Here is a 20,490-nt window from a genome sequence, read left to right on the forward strand (position 1 = left end):
AGTATTTCTTACAAATTGTCCTGATGACTGAGGTGAACAAAATGGAATCTTTTTCCAGCAATACTTAAGTTCAGTACAATCCAGCAAAACTTAAACCTCAAGCTTGCATCTTTCTGTCTCTGGATTCTCGATTCCAGGTGGGCTGGCAGTTGAAGAACCTTGTCAATGCACTCAGAGAGGATCCCAATGGGGTGATATTGACTTTGAAAAAACGACCACAGAACACACTCACTTCTGCCCCTGCTCTGCTGAAGAATGTGAGATGGAAACCTTTAGCCCTGCAGGTAAACTGAATCCTCATTAAGTTGCAGTCTGATGCCCCTCAGATTGAAGTGCTGTCAGCATGACAAATGTGTCCGATAAAAATGCTGAAAAGTTCACTTTTAATACAGTTGGATAAATGAGTTGCTGATTGCACCATGGTAACTAATTACAAAGCATGCCTGCGTGAGTGCTATTTTTAGGCTGCTTTTTCAATTTCATTTAAAATGCAGATCAGTGGTCATAATTTTTACCCTTTCCTTTCCATCTGGAGATATATGAAGCTTGTTTTCCTTGTGGTCTTTTAATGAATCATGCAATCATTCTATTTTAATGTCTATAATAATTGTATTCACTCTTCATTAATGATAATTATCACTGAGTGAGGCTTCAACCCTACTCAGTTTCTTGACCCTCTGGATTTGCTAATCTCTCGGTCTCTCTCTCTCTCTCTCGATTATCCCAGATCTTAATAAACTATGTTAGGTACCAAATAGCTACATACCTGAATGACCAAATAGTAACTAAATCTATTTAAAGACTCATTTATTTCCCCTTGAGAAGCAGTTGCAAAAATGAAATAACTTGGATGCTGCTAAGTTGAAATAAAAGCTGGGAGTTCTGAAAATATTCAGTTGGTCTGGCAGCATTGATTGAGAGAGAAATTGAGTTCCTGTTTTGAGTTGGAAAGAATTTTTCTTCAGAACTTGAGAAAGGTGGAAATGTAATGGGTTTCATACCATTGAAAGGGGTGAGGGTAAGGAAGAACAAAAGGGAAGACTCCTGTGATCATTGATCTACATTGGGTCCCTGTGAAGCAACGCATTGGTTTTACAAGTTTCCTTGTTTACAAATCCCTCGTGACCTCACAGTCCCCAATTCTGTAATACTCCCCAGTGCTACAACACTCCTGAATATCTGCACTCAAATTCTAGCATCTCAAACACCTCTGATTGGAATGACTCCACCATTGGTGGTCATGGTTTCCATTGTGTAGCTAGCTCTGAGTTCCCTTTCTACATTTCTCTGCCTCTCAACCTCCCATCCCTCCTTTAAGGCACTTGGTAAAACTCACCCTTTTGACCAAGCTTTTAGTCATCAGCCTAACACGTCCTTATGTAACCAAGAGACAAATGCTTACTTGATAGCACTCCTGGTGAAGCATTTTGCAATGTTTTATCATGTTGAAGGCTTGAAATAAATACATGGCAAGCAATGATCCCCTGTTCAGTTCAAGTGTTTTGCTGAGTGAGAGTCCTGGTGCACATAAATCCACTCTTTATTGAGCCTTATTAAGGATGTAACTGAGCTTTTTAGTCTTCTTTCCTGGAAAATAGCAAAACGATGCTCCCTTGACATTGTGCCTCTGTGCAGCCACTACAAATGTCTGTGCATGCCAATCTATGCCAACATGTTCACTTCTGTTTTCTCCAGGCACTACCACGCATGGACGTGATGGGTAATCATAAATAATTTGTAGCTATACGTTCACTGTTGTGTTAAAATGGCTGCTGCGGCATAGTTTTCGCTGTGGGACTTGGTTAAATCACACCACTGCGAGAGATGAGCAGCCTCTTCAAACTTCCCAAGGATGAAAGAAGTCAGCATTGCTCACCTCTTTACAATCTCACGCCCTCTCCTTGACCGCAGATAGCCTCAGACATCGTGTGACTTCGATGACCGCGGCCAAGTTAATGTGGATTCCATTGGGACTACATGTAGGGATTGTATTAATCCCAGATTTGCATCCACCTATGGCTGAGAATCCAAAGTCACTGATGATTCTACAAATCTCTGGAGGCAAAGGTTCATTTCATGTATCAGCTTTTCAAGGGAACACATAGTCAATCAAGGCTGGGAGCTACACAATGGCTGTACACATCTCTGCTCTCTCTGTCTCTCATAGTTCACCAGTCTGCCTCTTACAGTTCCATTGTTCTTCCAGAGGATGCTCAAGTATTTCAGGATAATTCATGCTCACTCTGGAAAATTGAAGGATTAAAAGATGGAAATGTGCACAGGGGATCCTGTCAACCAACTGAGGGACTTCATTGCACGACATTTGGACACAATATCCTGATGGAAGCCTCAAGAAATACCTAACCTCAGCACCATGTGATGTTAGTGCTTTGTCTGAGTTGACTGCTGCTTACAGTCTGCAGGACCTGCAATGTATGGCTCTTTGAAAGTGTGGTCAGCCAAAGACATTCAACGTACAGCCAGATGGCTAACAAAGCAGTTGCTTAGCAACACAACAGGGCAAGGGCTGCAAACATAGCCACGTGTCCTTGGCACCAAATAGGAGTGGCTTGCCAGAGTACTAATAGAATCACAACCTATTAGACAAAGTCCAAACTCAGTTAGTTCATCCTGGTAACAGGTTTGAGTTAAGTTACCTCAGGCCCCTTGACCTCGACAATGCAGTATTTGGTCACGTTATCTGGGATGCCCTTCCTGATAAATATAATCATCAGTTGCCACTTCTTTGTTCTGGTTACACTCGCTTACCTGACATGGCAAGGAGGCACTCAAGATGTTGGCTCCGATTGGTGCTGCCTCTGTGATCCCTATGATCTTTCAGCCTCCAGCAATCCTCCACTCCCCACCCTTACCACCCCATTCCTGTTGAGCTACAGTGTCATAGGGATGTACAGCATGGAAACAGGTCCAATTTGTTCATGTTGATCAGATACTCTCACCTAATTTAGTCCCATTTGCCAGCACTTGGCCTATCTCCCTCTCAACCCATTCTATTCATATACCGTCCAGATGCCTTTTGAATGTTGTAATTTTACCAGCCTCCACCACTTCCTCTGGCAGCTCATTCCAAATACGCACTACCCTTTGTGTGGAAAATGTTGCCTCTTAGGTCCCTTTTCCCCCTCTCACCCTAAACCTATGCCTTTAATTCTGGACTCCTCCCACCCCTGGGGGAGATCTCATCTATTTACCCTATCCATGCCCCTCATGATTTTATAAACCTCTATAAGGTCACCCCCTCAGCCTCTGGCGGTCCAGGGAAAACAACCCCAGCCTGTTCAGCCTCTCCCAATAGCTCAGACCCTCCAACCGTTGCAATGTCCTTGTAAATATTTTCTGAACCCTTTCAAGTTTCACAACATCCTTCCAATAGGAAGGAGACCAGAATTGTACGCAGTATTCCAAAAGTGGCCTAACTAATGCGCTGAACAGCTGCAGCATGACCTCCCAACTCCTATAGCCTTTTAATAGGAGAGGCGATGGCCTAGTGGTATTATCGCTCCAGAAAAATCAGCTAATGCTCTGGCCCCAAGAGTTTGAACCCTGCCATGGCAGAAAGTGGAATTTGAATTCAATAAAAAAAGTCTGGAATTAAGAAGTATTGCTGATTTTTGGAAAAACCCATCTGGTATTTTGAAGTCCCTCAGGGAAGGAAATCTGCCAATCTCACTTGGTCTGGCCTACATCTGCCTCCAGACTCACAGCAATGTGGTTGACTCTCAATTACTCTCTGATGAAGAGCTTATGCCTGAAATGTTGACTCTTCTCCTCTTCGGATGCTGCCTGACTTGCTGTGCTTTTCCATTGCCACACATTTCAACTCTGACTCTCCAGCATCTGCAGTCCTTTCTCTCTCTTTATCTCTCGCTTGTTCTCTGAAATGGCCTAATAAGCCGTCCTGTTGTACCAATCGCTACAAAGTCTCAAAGAAATGAAACTAGGTGGATCACCTGGCATTGAACTAGGCACTGGAAATGAACAACTGCCGAAGCAGCCCTGTGGACCCTGCACAGTCCCTAATGGCATTGTGGGTCAACCCACAGCGGGTGGACTGCAGTGGTTCCAAAAGGCAGCTCACCACCATCTTCTCAATGACAACTAGGGACGGGTAATAAATGCTGGCCCAGCCAGCGACGCCCACATCCCACAATAAGGGTAAAGAGAAACAGAATATAACAAAAGCTTTACCCCACAGCCCATAGTTTTGGAAATGTTCATGCACCTTGTTTGACACTAGCCCACGTGATGGCCAGAATTAGTGGAACTTGTTTGAATCTCCCAGTCTGGAGACTCCCACTGCCTCCTATTCACTGTGAGGTCCACTCCCTACAGCTGTCACCATTCCCTGGTAATCCTTTACAATGAAGACCAACCTCCAGACTTCAGTATCCCCCTTTCCCCAGGACTCCATGGACTGCCTCTGAATAAGCCCTCTGACCATGATCGAGCAATATCTGTCTTTCATTCCTCCTCCTTCACCAAAGCTCCTAGTACAGAGGTCAAATGCCTTGTAACTGTTCTGTTGCCTCTTGTTCTGTTCTTCTGTGTTCAGGTTCTCTTCAACCTCAACTCCCAGCACCAATTGCAGCCAAATTCCTCCTCCTTTTAAGAGTTAGCAGGCTTCCTTGGCAAACCAGCTTTAAGTGATGCTGACACCACTTATGGAATTGGTCCCTGACTGATGTGTCCAGTACTGGCTGGATGCAGAAATTATGCAAGTAAACAGGATGTACAAAGTTGGTTTGCTGCCTGCAAAGAATAGAATGGTGTCAGTCATAGAATTACCTTTATTGTCACGTACTCAGATGAGTACAGTGAAAGGCTTAGACGTCTCCACTTACGACTCCATCTTAGGTACAAAAGTACCTCGGTGCAGATTCTAAAGTTTAAATTCTTAGGGGAAAAAATAGAAAAAAATGGAAATAAGATGCCTAGCATTGTAGATCATAGGAATAAATCAGAACAATAAAGAAGTAAAAATATCAGAATAATAGTCCTTCCCACCCAGTCCACGCGGCACCCAGTCTCTAGTCCACACCAGCCTTGACTCCAGACTCTACCGGGCATCACTTCAAGACTCTCAAGGCTGGGAGACCACTCTGGAATCATCTGGAAGCTGGAAGTCCACGCTGAGATGACACTGGTCCAACAGACCACTATGCCAGGCCGACGAGAAAGAGCGAAGCCGGGTCACCGAAAGACCACCATACCAAAGCCATCAAGAGACCGCCATGCTGGGCCAGGAGACAGCCATGATGGGCTGAGAGGACACCACTCTGAGCCAAGAGATCACCACACTGAGTCTGGGCTGAGGCTGAGAGTCTGAGTCTGTACCGAGTGCAGAAATTCAGGACATCACCAGGAAGAAAGAAGGAAAACACAAAAGAGGAAATAAAAGAGAAAAAACAAAAGAGGAATGGACAGACAGTCGAGCTCTGACTGAGGAGTTTTGCCATCTTGAAAGCAATCACTATGTAGAGGTTCATTTTGTTTAGTTACTCCCCTCACCATTTTTAACCCTGAGTATGTCTTTGTAATGCTTTACTACTTTGCAAAACCAAATAATTTCTTGCTTAAAAGATATTTGTTTTCATTAGCTCTTTATTTACAGAAATGCAGAGAGATGTTGCAGTAATTAGAGGAGTTGGCATCCATCAATTATTGGACTCATTATGTCAAGCTGTACTGTTGTGATCTTCATGCTCACTGCAATAAGCATATTGGTTCTTTACATTGGCAGAAAACTTCATTCTGTGGAATGAAATAATTCTGTATTTACTTGGATTGCACTCACAGAAAGGAACAGCTTGCCTTTGCACAGTGTTTTGTCATATACAAACAAAGAAGTATACAATATAGGAGCAGGAATAGGCGATTCTGGCCCCTCAAACCTGTTCTGGTCATTCAAAATGATCATGGCTGATCATTCAATTCAATACCCTGTTTTCGCTATCTCCCACTACCCTTTGATGCCCTCAGTCCTGAGAACTATATCTATATCTCTCTTGAAAGTCTCAATACTTTGGCCTCAAGAGTTTCCAATGGGAGAGAATTCCACAGGCTCACCAGTCTCTGGGTGGAAAAATTTCTCCTCATCTCAGTCCTAAAAGGCCTACCCCTTATCAAGAGACTGCAACCCCTAGTCTAGACTCCATAGAGAACATCCTTCCACAAGACCATAAGATATAAGAGCAGAAATTAGGCCATTCAGCCCATCGAGTCTGCCCTGCCATTCAATTATGGCTGATAGGTTTTTCAACCCCATTTTCCCACTTTCTCCCCGTATCCTTTGAACCCCTTGGCATTCAAGAACATATCCATCTCTGTTTTAAGTATTCTTAATGACCTGGCCTCCACAGCCCTTCTGTGGCAATGAATTCCACAGATTCACAGCTCTCTGGCTGAAGAAGTTTCTCCTTATCTCCATTCTAAAGGGTCTTCCCTTTACTTCCCTTGCCCTCAGGTCCTCCTCTCTCCTGCCAGTGGAAACACCTTCCCAAAGTCCACTCTGTCCAGGCCAGTCAGTATTCTGTAAGTTTCAATTAGATTCCCCTCATCCTTCTAAACTCCATCAAGTATAGTCCCAAAGTCCTCAAACATTCTTGATATGTTAAGCCTTTCGTTCCTGGGATCATCCTCGTGAACCTCCTCTGGACTAGCACAAGGGCCAAAACACCTTTCCTGAGGTGTGGGGCCCAAAAATACTCACAATACTCTAAATGTGGTCTGACCAGGGCCTTGTAAAGCTTCAGATGTACATCCCTACTTTTATATTCTAGTCCTCTTAAGATGAATGACAACATTGTATTTGCCTTCCTAACTACCAACTCAACCTGCAAGAGAAACCTGGACTAAGACACCCAAGTCCCTTTGCACTTCTGATTTCTGAATTTTCTCCCTATTTAGAAAATAGTCCATGCCTCTATTGTCCCTACCAAAGTGCATGACCTCACACCTTCCTGTGTTGTATTTCATCTGCTACTTGTTTGCTGACTCTCCTAACCTGTCTAAATCTTTCTGCAGTGTCTCTGCCTCCTCAATACTTCCTGCATCTATCCTGTCCATTCCTGAATAAAATTTCTTTAAAACAACCTTATTTTTCTCGCAGTACATCAGTCCCACCATCCCAGGAATCTGTCTGTCTCTTTCTTTCTATCCCTCCATTTATCTCTGTCTCTCATTATCTCTCTATCTCTATCTATCCCTCTATCCCTCTAAACTCCTCCCACTATCTGTCTCTATTTATCCACTATCTTTCTGTCTCTATCTCTCTCTCTATCTATCCCTCTCTCCACTTATTTATTTCTCTCACTATCTCTATCTATCCCTCTATTCATTCACATCTCTCTCTCATTATCTGTCTATCTCTGTCTAAGCCTCTGTCCATCTATTTAACTCACTCTCTGTCAATCCCTCTGTCCAACTATAAAACCTCTCACTTGTTCTATCACTCTCCCCACTTATTTATCTCTGTCTCACTATCTGTCTATCTATCCCTGTCACTATCTATTTATCTCTCTCTCTATCTATTCCTCTATCCAACTATTTATCTCTTTCCCTCTCTCTCACTACTTCTGCTTCTTTATCTATCATCTATCTGAAATATGCTAAGGCATCTCGAATAAGTTCATGTTTTCCTGCGTTGAACAATACAGCAACATCAAGTTGATTGTCAGGACTTCTGTGGACAGCCTGGTCTGCTCGCTGCATGTGGTCCTTGTAAGTGCATTGGTGATAGTCTTCTTAGTAGGCTACTTTTAACACAACAGTTCTCACAGAAAGTGTTCGGAAACTCTGAGAGCAGAAATGTTCACAAAACGTCTTTACGGATGCACAGCAATGTAACACTTTTAATCCCAGGCGAGTCTTACAGTGTTACCCTAGCCCCTGTCAACTGACAATGGGATGAGATGTGTTTTCCTGCATTGTTAATTAATGGGATAGAAATGGAAGCTCACTTAATCCCGATATGGAGATAGTAAGGAGTGCAGATGCTGGAAAGTCAGACTTGAATAAACTATAGAGCTAGAAAAAGCACAGCAGGTCAGGCAGCATCAGAAGAGCAGGGAGAGTCAACGTTTTGGACAGGACCCTTCATCCGGACTCTTGACCTTGAAACAAACATAACGATTGGGTAAATTATTAACAAATCAAAATAAAAAGGCACTGAATATCGATGTGATTGTTTTGAGCACAATAATAGGTCAAACTCCCGTTGAACCAATTCTGAAGAAGAATCTTTAGACTCAAAATGTTAACTGTGTTTCTCTCTCCGCAGCTGCACCCAGACCTGCTGATTTACTCCAGAAATTTCTGTCCTGAAAAAGCATTACAGAGGTTTTACAATTTATTGATAGGTTTGCTTTGTCAGAGTCATTATTTAATTATCACCATTGGTTGTATTTGTACTTGGAAAACAAAGCTAGGAAATGACTGTTGAGGGATTTGAGCAGTTTAAAGTGAATGTGATGTGCCATTTCTTTGACTACTGATATAAAACAGGCATTAACCAATTGATTTTAACATTCGGCACCTTTGTGGGAACTGTTTAACTGCTCAATTTTCCAATACAAGTCATTTGTAGATTCAGGTAGTTTAAGCTTGCATCTCAGCCTTCTTTGGCATTGTGGATGGTAATCATAATAAAATCTCCATCAGTTTTATGAGAAATAAAACCATAAAATGAACCTGACCACATATTCTGAGCTGATACTTGAGTACAATCCTGAAAGCATGCCAACTTGCGTAGAAGTTAAACAAAGTCAAACACTTCTGAAGAAAAACAATGTATGTCTCATTTATTTTGCATCTCTTCCCATGCATTTTTGCTCTTGAAGAATGATGTGAAGTGTCAGAAGTTTTTGAACAGATTTTCTGTAGCCATGAAGTTGTGGAGTGGGACGTTAATTCAGGGTCTTCAGACTTCAGAGGCAGTGTGACATCAACTGAGTCATATGACCTCCAGCCAATCCTAAGGCAGTCTTCAAAGGAAGTTCTTCTTGTGTTTTGTTAAACATCCTTCCATGATGCCCAAGACTGAATAACTGATCTGCATTTTTTTGTAATACATGGGGCAGAGACAGTTACACTGTTGATATCTAACAACATAATTTGGAGGCCTGGCTAATTTGTCTCTGGCACTAATCATATGTCATTTTCATCTCCAGCCAGTTATTCCAACAAGTCCTACCAGTAGCTCTACAACACCAACAAGCACCATTGGCATGTCATCAAAGTATGATAGTTCTACACTTCATGACGTCTTCATTCTATCTCCCCTTTCAGGAATCTATGGTCCTAGGTAAGTCTTAGAATGGGCAGCCCTGACTTCAACTTAAACACTGATCAATTGTCACTCAACATTCGGGTCAGCTGAAAATACTAATTTTGCGACTTTTCAATTGATTACTGTTGATAAGCAGAGAACTCTGTGTTATTAAAAATGTCTCCCTTTGTGAGAGTTAAAATACTAATCGCCATATTGTTTATGTGGTGTTTCTGACATCGTTGTCCTTAGATTTCTTCTTAACCTTATACCTTCTTTCCTTTTAGTTTGAGGATTCAGACTTTGTAATGCACAAGGGACACGAGCACTTCTTTCAGAGTGTAAAGCAAAGCACCATTGCATTCTGCAGTACATTCCTCCAACAAAGTGACCATTTGATAGCCATCAAACTGGCTTTAAAAGGATTTGCAACCAGAAAATGTCGATATGCTTGTTGCTGTGGGACTAATGGTTATTTTTGATGTTTTATTTCCCCATCTTAGGGATGAATTGGGGATATTGGCTTGTGACGACATTGGCAAGTATGGGATAGCAAAGTCTGGGATGAAAAGTTCCGAATCTTCCAGCTACTTCCTGGATCATGAAAGTGGAAAATATTACACATTGATGGAAGGAGAAGGTCTGCCCATGAGCTCGGAATATGAAAGAGGGAGAGCAACTGGTATCCGGAGGAGGGAGAAAACATCTACTCATGGTTGGTATCTGTTCTGTGTTTTCAAGTATTTCACCTTTATCATAAGGATCTGCATTCTTTCCAGTTCGAAGTCATTTAGAATGTATCCTACCCTCTGGCATGGCACATAGCGGTGAGGAACTTAAGAAAGTGTAAAGCAAAATAAAAAGGAAAATAGTGTCAAAACTGGAATTGTACCATCCACCGAAGTTGTTGGTAATCAGTTTATCCTGTAACTTTTGGCTAAGTAAGTACATGCCTCACATTCCTTAACTTTCTGTGCTTAAGACCTCAGCCCTTGGTAAAGATCAGGGAGAAGTTTGGAGACAGTTCAAACAGGCAAATTGAATGAGGTCTTCCACTCCCTGAAGGTGTGCAGTAGATGGCAGGAAGGGCAAATAACTAGACAGGTTGGCACTGCCAAGGGACCTGTTTGGTTCCTGCCACCTCATCAGTCAGGTTCTGGGAAAGAAGAGTCATCAGCGATTGCCATCAATTGAAACCTTTACATGGTCGATTAATGACCATGATCCGTCTCAATCTCTCATCGCAATTAACCATTCTACAATCTCTACAGTACGGAAAGAGGCCATTTATCCCATCAAGTGACCACCGACCCTTCAAAGAGCATCCCATCCAGACACAACCCCCATCATATCCCTGATCAGACACGACAGACATTTTAGCCTCCAATTGCCTCAATTTGCTCAAAGCTATCCCTCTGCCCTTACCTCTGACATCCCCTCACCTTGTGATGCCCACCCTGAGATTCCCTGACTCAGCCACATGTTGTTGCTGCCCTTCATGAGCTTGGGCCACCACTCTTTGATTAACCGGCCACATCTGGCCTGGTGGGATTTCAGTGTTGAGGCTCGTGATAAGCTGAGAAGCTTGTCAATCATCTGATGTGATTGACAGGGGCTTAATCAGATAGGATTCTGAGTGGTGGGGTCAGGGGTTTAGTTGCTCATGAAGGTGCCTGGCATTATTTCACACAAGAATCACTGTCCAAATAGCTTATGAGCTGATGCACACAGACAAAGATAAGCTCATCGAATCTGTCCCATCTACCCTGGTTTAATACATGCTCAATGCAAACTCCATCCATTCACCTCATTCCCTTCGCTGTAGTGAAACCTGCAACCTGCTGGGAGAGAGAAAAGCCAAGCAGCATTTAGTCGTCATCCTTTGACATTGTATGAACTCCCAAGGTTCAGGAGGCCACAGTCTGCAAGACGCCATAGGTTTCTGTTGACAGGTGGTTAAAGTTCCCCAATACTGTTCTCTCACATTATATCTCTGAAGTCATAGAGTCATAGAGTCCTACAGGATGGAGCCAGGCCCTTTGGCCCAAAGTGGTCCATGCCAATCAAAATGTCCGTCCATGCTAACCCCATTTCCCTGCACTTGGTCCATATCCTTCTACACCTTTCCTATCCATGTATTTGTCAAAATGCCTTTTAAATGTTATTAATGTACCCACCTCAACCACTTCCGCTGGCAGCTCATTCCATCTGCGTACCACCCTCCATGTAAAAAACTTGTCCCTCAGGGTCCCTTTTATTCTTTCCCCATTAACTTTAAACTGATGCCCTCTAGTCCTTGATTCCCCAACTCTGGGAAAAAGACTGAGCATATTCATTCCTATCCATGCCGCTCATGGTCTGATACACTTCTATAAGACCCCCCTCAGTCTCCTATGCTCTAAAGATAAAATTCCTAGCCTGTTCAGCCTCTCCTTATAACTCGGTCTGTTGAGTCCAGGCAACATCCTTGTGTAACTGCAACATAACTTCTCAATTTCTATACCCAATGCCCTGACTGATAAGCCAGTGTGCCAAAAGTCTTCTTCACTGCCCTGTCTACCTGTGACTCCACTTTCAGAGAACTGTGCACTTGAACTCCAAGGTCCCTCTGTTCCACTACATTCCTTAAGGTTCGACCTTGGTTTGACATTCCAAAATGCAAAACCTCACACTTATCTATATTAAACTCCATTTGTCATTCCTCGCCCCCACTTCCCCATCTGATCAAGGTCCCGCTGCAATTTCTGATAATCTTCCTCACTGTCAACGATATGTCTCATTTTAGTGACATCTGCAAACTTACGAATCATGCTTTGTACATTCTCATCCAAATCGTTGATATAGATAACAAACAACAATGGGCCCAGCACCAACCCCAAGACACTCCACTAGTCACAGCCCTCCAGTCCGACAAGGATCCTTCTACTGTTACCCTCTGCTGGGTGTAGGTTTGCTCGCTTTGTCCGGAGGCCCACTGATGATGTTATCTAGTATGGTGACAAAACGTCTGAAAATGAACCTTCCAACTCAGCGAGTAAACCTATAGCCAGAACCTCAACCTGAGTTATAAACCTTCTCAAAACTCGCTGTTACCCTTTGCTTCCTGCCATCAAACCAACTTTGTATCCAATTTTCCAGCTGCCCCTAGATTCCATGGAATCTAACCTTCCAGAGCAGCCTACCATGTGGAATCTTATCAAAGGCCTTACTGAAATCCCTATACACTACATCTACCACACTGCCCTCATTAACCTTCCTGGTCACTTTATGAAAAAAGTCAAAAACTTTTGTGAAGTATGATCTCCCATGCAGAAAACCATGCTGACTATTCCTAATCAATCCCTGTCTTTTCAAATGCATGTATATCTTACCTCGCAAAATCTTCTCAATTAACTTACCAATCACATATATTGGGCTTACTGGTCTATAGTACCCAGGATTTTCTTTGCAGTCCTTCATTTGCTTCCCTACAGTCTTCCAGGTCCTCACCCATGCCTAACGATGATTCAAAAACATCAGCCAGGACTCCCGCAATTCCTTCTCTCCTCTCTTGCATTGTGCTTGAATATGTCTGGTCAGGACCAGGAGATTTATCCACCCTCATACATGTTAATACATCCAACACATCCTCTACTGTGATATGGACTGTCCCCAAGATATCATCACTAACTTCCCCAAGTTCCCAAGTCTTCATGTCTTTCTCCACGGTAAACACAGAGGAAAAATATTCATTGAGGAACTCACCCATCTCTGCAGTTCTATACATACATGTCCACTTTGGTCCTTGAGGTGTCCTATTCTCTCTCTAGTTATTCTTTTTCCTTTAGTATACTTAAATAACCTCTTTGGATTCACCCTGAACTTCTCAGCCAAGGCCATTTCATGCCCCTTTTGCCCTCCTGATTTCCTTCTTCAGTAACCTCCTGTGTCCTCTTCATACCTCCAGGGATTCCTTTGATCCCAGCTGCCTGTACCTGAGCCATACCACCTTTTTTCCAGTCAAAGCATCAAGATCTCTTGTCATCCAGGGTTCCCTATTCTTGTAAACCTTGCCTTTCACCCTCACAGGAACACATAGACCTTGAACTCTAGCTATCTCACTTTTAAAGACATCCCACTTGCTGGAGGTCCTTTTGTCTGCAAACAAACTACTCCAATCAAAACGTGCAAGTTCCTGTCTAATTCCATCAAAATTCGCCTTACCACAATTTAGAACTTGAACCTAAGCACCAGATTTGTCCCTCTCCATAACTATTTTAAAACCAATAGAACTATGGTCACTGGTTCCAAAGTGCTCCCCCACTGTCACCTCCTTCACCTGTCCTACCCTATTTCCCGAGATTAGGTCGGGTTTTGCCTCTTCCCAAGTAGGACCCTCTATATATTGCTTGAGGAAACTTGCCTGAATGCACTTAACAAATTCCACCCTTCTAAGCACTTAATGCTTTGGCAGTCCCAGTCTATGCTCAGAAAGTTAACTTCCCCTAATATGACAACCCTATTGCTCCTGCAAGTCTCCCCAATCTCCCTGCACGTTCATTCCTCTAATTCCCCTCCACTATTTGGGGTATAGTACAAACCCTAATAACATCGCCAGCCCCTTCTTATTTCTTAACTCCACCTGCAAAAGCTTCACTGGATGATTCTTCAATGAATGGAGCAGTACACAGGAATTCACTCAGCTTCATTTCACACTATTCTTTCGCAAAATTACATGGCCTGACCACTTTTTCCATTCATTGTAACTCCCCAGGAAAAGATAGAGAGTTTAATTTATATCGAGAATTCCATTGTCGAAAAAATGTTGCAAAGAATTTCACACAATGTTTAGAAGTGCAGTCATTGTGGTTAGGCAAATGAGCCAGTTAACGTTTACACAGTGCAATTCCACAGATGGTAGCGATTTGGATATAACGTTGTATTGTAATATTTCCAAATTGGCTGATGACGCCAAATTGAAGGGAAGGTAAGTTGTAAAGAGGATACAAGTGGGCATCAAAAGGACTTTGACATGCTAAGGAATGTGCTGGAACATGGCAGTTTGAATATAATGTGAATAAGTATGAAGTTATTCAATGTGGCAGAAAAATAACAGAATGGTGAATTACTTCTGAAATGGTGAAACACTGGAAAAGTGTGCAAAGGGCCCTTGTGTCCTTGTTCATGTTCGCATTCAGCTATGGCATACCGTAAAGCAAATATTACATTGGTATTCATTTCAAGATGATCTAAGTACAGAGGTAAAGGTGCCTTGCTGCATTTGTACAGAGCCATGGTGAGACCTCACCTTTTGTTTTCCTTGTCTAAGGAATGATATATTTGCCATAGAGGGATTTCATTGGAGATTTACCAGATTAATCTGTGGAATTAACAAAGAGAGGTTGAGGAAGCTGGCTGCATGTTCCCTCGAGTTATACAGAATGAGAGGGAGTTCCATTTAAACTTATGAAATTATTCCAGAATGCTTCTTCAGGCTGGTGTGTCTAGAGCCAGGAGACATGATTTCAGTACAAGAGGCAGGCCATTTAAGACTGAGATGAGGAGGAATTTCTTCATTCAGAGTATGGTGAAACTTTGGAATTCTCTTCCATAGAGGTCTGTGGAAAGTCAATCATTGAATAGGGTCAGGACAGAAATCATTAGGTTTCTGGAGACATGTGACATTGAGGGATATGAAGATGTTGTGGGAAAGATGATTAGCAATGATCTCAAATGATAGGGCTGGCTCAATGGGCTGAATGGCCTACTCCTGTTCAATGAATGATGGATGTCTCCACACAAAATAAACCACTGCTAATGCCATGCACTGTGCTAGTTCGCATGTGGAACCAATAAAACAAGGAGGCAGTCCAGCCCTATCTCTGTGTTAGCTCTTGGAGAGTGAGTCGTGCGAGGAATAGGCACAGCAGCTTCTGAAACAGCACGAGAGACAGCAGGAAAAGCAGCTTCATAAAGAGAGAGAATGTGGGGATGACAACTTCATAAAGAATAGGAGAGATGGCTGATTTGCAATGTACAGTGATGCCAACTGCATGGGTTCAGTTCCTACACCAGTTGAAGTTACCATGAAGGACCCTCCTTCTCAATCTTTCTCTCGCCTGAGGCATAATGACCCTCAGGTTAAACCATCATTGGTCTCCTCCCTCTGAGAGAGCCTCCCTATGGTCTGGTAGGACTTTGGTGACTTTACTCTTTAATAATTACACCGGAAACCTCAAGATTCAGTTATTTTGTGAGAGCTTGTTGAAATTGTACCTCTTTTGACTCGGATGGGCATGGCTGAAGAGGAGAGAAACTAGAAGGTTTGAAAAAGAGCGAAGAATTGTGGCAAGGCAACTTAGGAAGAGTTATTTATATTGATCAGCAAACATTTAAAGCACTGAATTTTGAATGTAAGGGTTTGTTGTGGCATATAATATCCATTTCAGGTTGAAACTTGAAAGTGCAGAGAACTAGCAGAGGTACATTGGGTCAAATATGACCTTCCAGTGGCGTAAAATCTAATGATGCTGCTTATTGGCATACAAGTTTGACAGTCAGAAATCAACAAAATGTTGGGATTATTGTCTGGTGTTTTAACTTTTAATAGAAAATATAGTCTCAACTTACTTTTGATTAGTCTAAAAAACATTTATCTCGAAACAAATGTAATATTAGTAATTTCTGCATTACATTTTCTGATTCTGTAGAGTGTAGAGCTGTGGTATCCTGCTGAACTCTCTCACAGAAACATGAGGATCTTGGAAAAATTATTTATCTCCTCCCATTCTCTCGCATCTCAGCTCTCAGCAAACTAAAACAAGATCTCAAAAAGCATGCAATTCTGTAATACTGTTAACATCCTCATCATACCCCAGTAAATCACATTTCGAGTAGAATTGCTGTTGCTTCTTGGATAAAAATAAATTTGTGCCAGACATTATTTTCTAAGATCTGCTTGGGGTAATTTCTCAAGCTGCTTAACCTAAACTGCAATATGATGAACCAGACTAATTTTCTATGTCTGCTGTTCTGCCCATCTTAAATACTTGTTTCTTTGAAAGGCTCATGTTTTGACATCTGTTTTAACAGTGCCCACCTTTCCTTGTGGAGCTACTGAGACTGTAGACCTGATAGCCCTAACCCTCTGAAATGTGATCCCAGATGTTGAGTATAGAATCCCTACAGTGCAGAAATAGGCCATTTGACCGATCACCAACCCTCCAAACAGCATCCCAAGCAGACTCACTCTATTCCCATAACCCATGCCTAACCTACCAAGCCTCCACATCCCTTGGTACTATGGGACAATCTTGCATGGCCAATCCACTTAACCTGCACATCTTTGGACTGTGGGAGGAAACCGGAGCACTCGGAGGAACATGCTGACCATGCAGATAGTCACCCAAGGTTGGAATTGAACCTCGGTCCCTGATGCTGTGGGCAGCAGTACTAACAGTGCTGCCCACATAGGTAGCCTTGAGAAAATAGATTCCCTCACCTAGTTTCCATCACACATTGGCTCAGATGTCCATTTCACTTTCAAATCCCATGGGATTCAAGACTATCATTTTCTCTGCCAATTCCCCCCTCACGGCAAATAGATGGATTTAATACAAGTTATAGCAAATGATTATAAACTTTCTTTTATTTGTTCATTGGCCAGCATTTATTGTCCATCCCTACATGCCCAGAAGGCACTTACTGCTGTGGGTCTGGAGTCACAGGGAGACCAATTTCCTTCCCTCAAGGATTTTACTGAATGATGATTGCTGTAAGAAAAGCAATTAACAGTGGCTACAAAGTTGCCATAACATTAACACTTTATTACTTTTTATTTGGTAGGATGCAGACTCATGCCTCCTGAATAAGCAGAGTTTCGAAAGCTTGCAATTTCAAATAAATTTGCTGGACCATAACCTGATGTGGGGTTTAGTTTTTTATCAGCCGAGGGGATTGGATTACCAGTCCAGTAACGTTCCCAGTACACCAAAGAGCTTTCCATAACTTATACTTCCTATTGGCTCTTTGCTTCAGATTGTATAGGAGGGTTTCCAGCCCATCCTGAACTCACTCTGTTCTCGAGCTTGCATTTCTGTTTACATTCAAATGCTAAATAAATGTAAGTTGCTGTTGATGATCTTCATAAAATGTCAAGGCCTATAAATTTACCTCTCATTTTTGAAGTTTATTCCCATCGTTTAACTTCATTTGTAGGTCATTGAAATCATTCCCAATAACTGCTCTTTATTCCTCAGATACTCTTTGTTCCTTGCTTGATTAATTAGGTTAATTTCTGCTTTTGGCTCACAGATCATTAATTCTCAGTCATTAATTTGAAGCATTTTGTATGACAAATTTCCAACCTAGTAACCTCATCTGAGGTTAAGTCAGCTTATGGATGGATTGGCATATTTTCTTAATAACATGCTCTTCTCATTTTCCCATCCTTTCCAAATATTTTCAAAACTCTAAAGTAACCTTTATTGAATGCCATCACTTATCAAAGATATCATACAATCCTGATGGTGTGAAAACAGGCCATTCAATTCACTGCAACCTTCCGAAGAGTATTCCCACCCAGACCACCCCCTTATCCACAACTAATCCACCCAGCCTGCACTTCCTCAACACTATGGGCAACTTAGCATGGCCAAACAACCTAACCTGCATATCTTTGGACTGTGGGAGGAAACCAGAGCTCCCAGAAGAAGGGCACATAGATATGGGGAGAATGTGCAAACTCCACACAGATAATTGCCCAAGGCTGGAACTGAACCTGGGTCCTTGGTGCTGTGAGGCAGCAGTGCGAACCACTGAGCCACCATGCCACCTCATGGCTGTATGTATACTGGCAATGACTATGTGTATCGTGAGAACAGCAAAACAACCCAACAGCATGCTCGTTCCCTCTCTGTTTACAAATAAATTGCACATCTTCCAACAATTCAATGGTTTAATTTCATTGTTACGTTCTAACCTTGCTCTTTAACAAAAACAATTTGCACACATCTCACTGCTGTAGATTGTGATGATCTCTGAATTAGATGCTTGGACTCAAACCTAGTAATTATTCCTAGGGTGCGTTGGTACTGTACCAGTCATTCAAAGTCATCGCAGTATTTGTGTTGGTTGTCTCTCGCTTGTTTGGCACCATAATTTTAGAGGAGAGGCTGTGTGCTCTCTGATGCATACATAGTCCAGAGCTCATTCGCAGTAGTTTGCAGTACAAATAATTACAGGACAGGGAATGGAGAATCTCTGCTTTCTAAACCAGTTCAAGTACAACATATCCCAGGACCACCTCACGTCATTCCTTTCCACCAATTCCCCCAAAATCATGCTCTGTGTCGAATGCAAATCAGTTTCAATACTACACCTCTCTTACTCTATGTGGTGCTAGCCAAAACGGTGTGCGACCACTCTCTCCACAGAGTGTCACTTTTCTTCATTCAAGGGTTATTGAACTGCCAAACTCATTACAGTCTTAGTCTAAACACATGTGAACGAGTTGAACTCCAAAGGTGACATTGACTGCCCTTGACATCAAGGTCTTATCAAAGAGACCTAGCAAAATTAGAGTCAATGGGAATCAGGGTGAAACCATTCTGCTGGTGAGACAACAGTTGTGGTTGTTGGCGATCAATCATCTCAGCTCCTGGACATCACTGCAGGAATTCTTCAGGGTAGTGTCCAAGACCCAACCATCCTCAGCTGCTTCATCAATGGCCTTCCCTCCATCATAAGGTCAGAAGGGGAGATGTTTGCTGATGATTGCACAATGTTCAGCACCATTCATCATTCCTCAGACACTGAAGCAGTCCATATCCAAATGTAGCAAGACCTGGACATCATTCAGGTATGGGATGATAAATGGCAAGCTCCATTCATACCACACGAATGGGAGGTAATAACTCCAACAACATAGAATCTGACCATCTCCCCTTGATGTTCAGTGGCTGTCAATGTATTCACCCACTATCAACATCCTGGAGATTGTCATTGACCAGGAATTAAAATGCACTTAGCCATATAAGTATGGTGGCTCCAAGAGCAAGTCAAAGTCTTGGAATATTGCAGTGAGTAACTACAGTGAGTGACTCCTATTAACTCCCCAAAGCCGATCCATCATCAACAAGGCACAGGTAAGGAGTATGACGGAATACTCCCCACTTGCCTGGATGGGGACTGCTCCAACAACACTCAAGTTTGTTGCCATTAAGGATAAAGCTTTGGAACACCTGACAGCCCCACCGTGCCTCCCCTGCCACCCTGCACCAGCATTGTGACTGTATCTTCAGGCCAATGACTGTAGCAGTTCAACAAAGCAACTTACCATTACTTTCTCAAAGACAATCGGGGATGTGCAATAAATGATGGCCTAGTAAGTGACATCCATCCACCTATGAATTGATAAGGAACAAGGCCCAGTTTGGTCACTGACTCTGAACGTACATTACCACTATAACGTGGAGGAGCTGGTGTTGGACTGGGGTGGACAAAGTTAAAAATCACTCAACACCAGATTATATTCCAACTTCCAAATAAACGTGTTGGACTATATCCTGGTGTTGTGTGATTTATTTATCTATTACCACTGTAGTTTGTGTAAAGCAGTAAAGGTAGCCTAATACAAGGCAATAGTTAGGTTGGAGTTTCTAGTTCTATGCACTGATATTTAGAGAGCATTAAAGCTACAATGAGAAGAAATGCACAGTCACATGGCTGTTGCTGAAGTTGAAAAACAACTTGAGAGGTGATTCTAGGTTATTTCCACTGAACCAGAGAAGTTAATGAGAAAAATCAACAGAGGTATTTAAAAGGATGAAGGGCTTTGCTGGAATCAATAACAAAAGCCAATTTCCTTGCATTGAGGAGATAATGTGGAGTGAACATCAATGAACAATTCTTCCAACAAGAGTGAGAAGAGACATGAAGAGAAATCTCTTTTTGCTCAGGTAAAGAAAAAGAACAAAGAATAAAGAAAATTTACAGCCCCAGAACAGGCCCTTTAGCCCTCCAAGCCTGAGCCGATCTAAATGTACCGTCTACACCTGTCGATCAATTCCTAAACATCTGTATCCCTCTGCTCCCCATCTACTCATGCATCTGTCCAGACGCATCTTAAATGAATCTACCATGCCTGCCTCTACCACCTCTGCTGGCAACGTGTTCCAAATGCTCACCACCTTCTGTGTGAAGTACTTACCACGTGTATCCCCTTT

At 42.5% G+C, this 20,490-nt stretch overlaps 1 protein-coding gene across 3 annotated transcripts in view; it reads left to right on the top strand.

Moving 5' to 3' along the window:
* The window catches only part of LOC140495730 (connector enhancer of kinase suppressor of ras 2), a 577,745-nt gene that overhangs the window by 320,353 nt on the left and 236,902 nt on the right, over positions 1 to 20,490 (top strand). For all 3 annotated transcript variants that reach the window (XM_072594776.1, XM_072594774.1, XM_072594775.1), the window contains exons 9-11: positions 138 to 284; positions 9,189 to 9,322; positions 9,790 to 10,001. In XM_072594776.1, the coding sequence (XP_072450877.1) occupies positions 138 to 284; positions 9,189 to 9,322; positions 9,790 to 10,001 (493 nt within the window). The remainder of the gene's footprint in view (positions 1 to 137; positions 285 to 9,188; positions 9,323 to 9,789; positions 10,002 to 20,490) is intronic.

This window comes from Chiloscyllium punctatum, chromosome 25 (assembly GCF_047496795.1).
Source record: "Chiloscyllium punctatum isolate Juve2018m chromosome 25, sChiPun1.3, whole genome shotgun sequence".
Taxonomy (NCBI): Eukaryota; Metazoa; Chordata; class Chondrichthyes; order Orectolobiformes; family Hemiscylliidae; genus Chiloscyllium; species Chiloscyllium punctatum.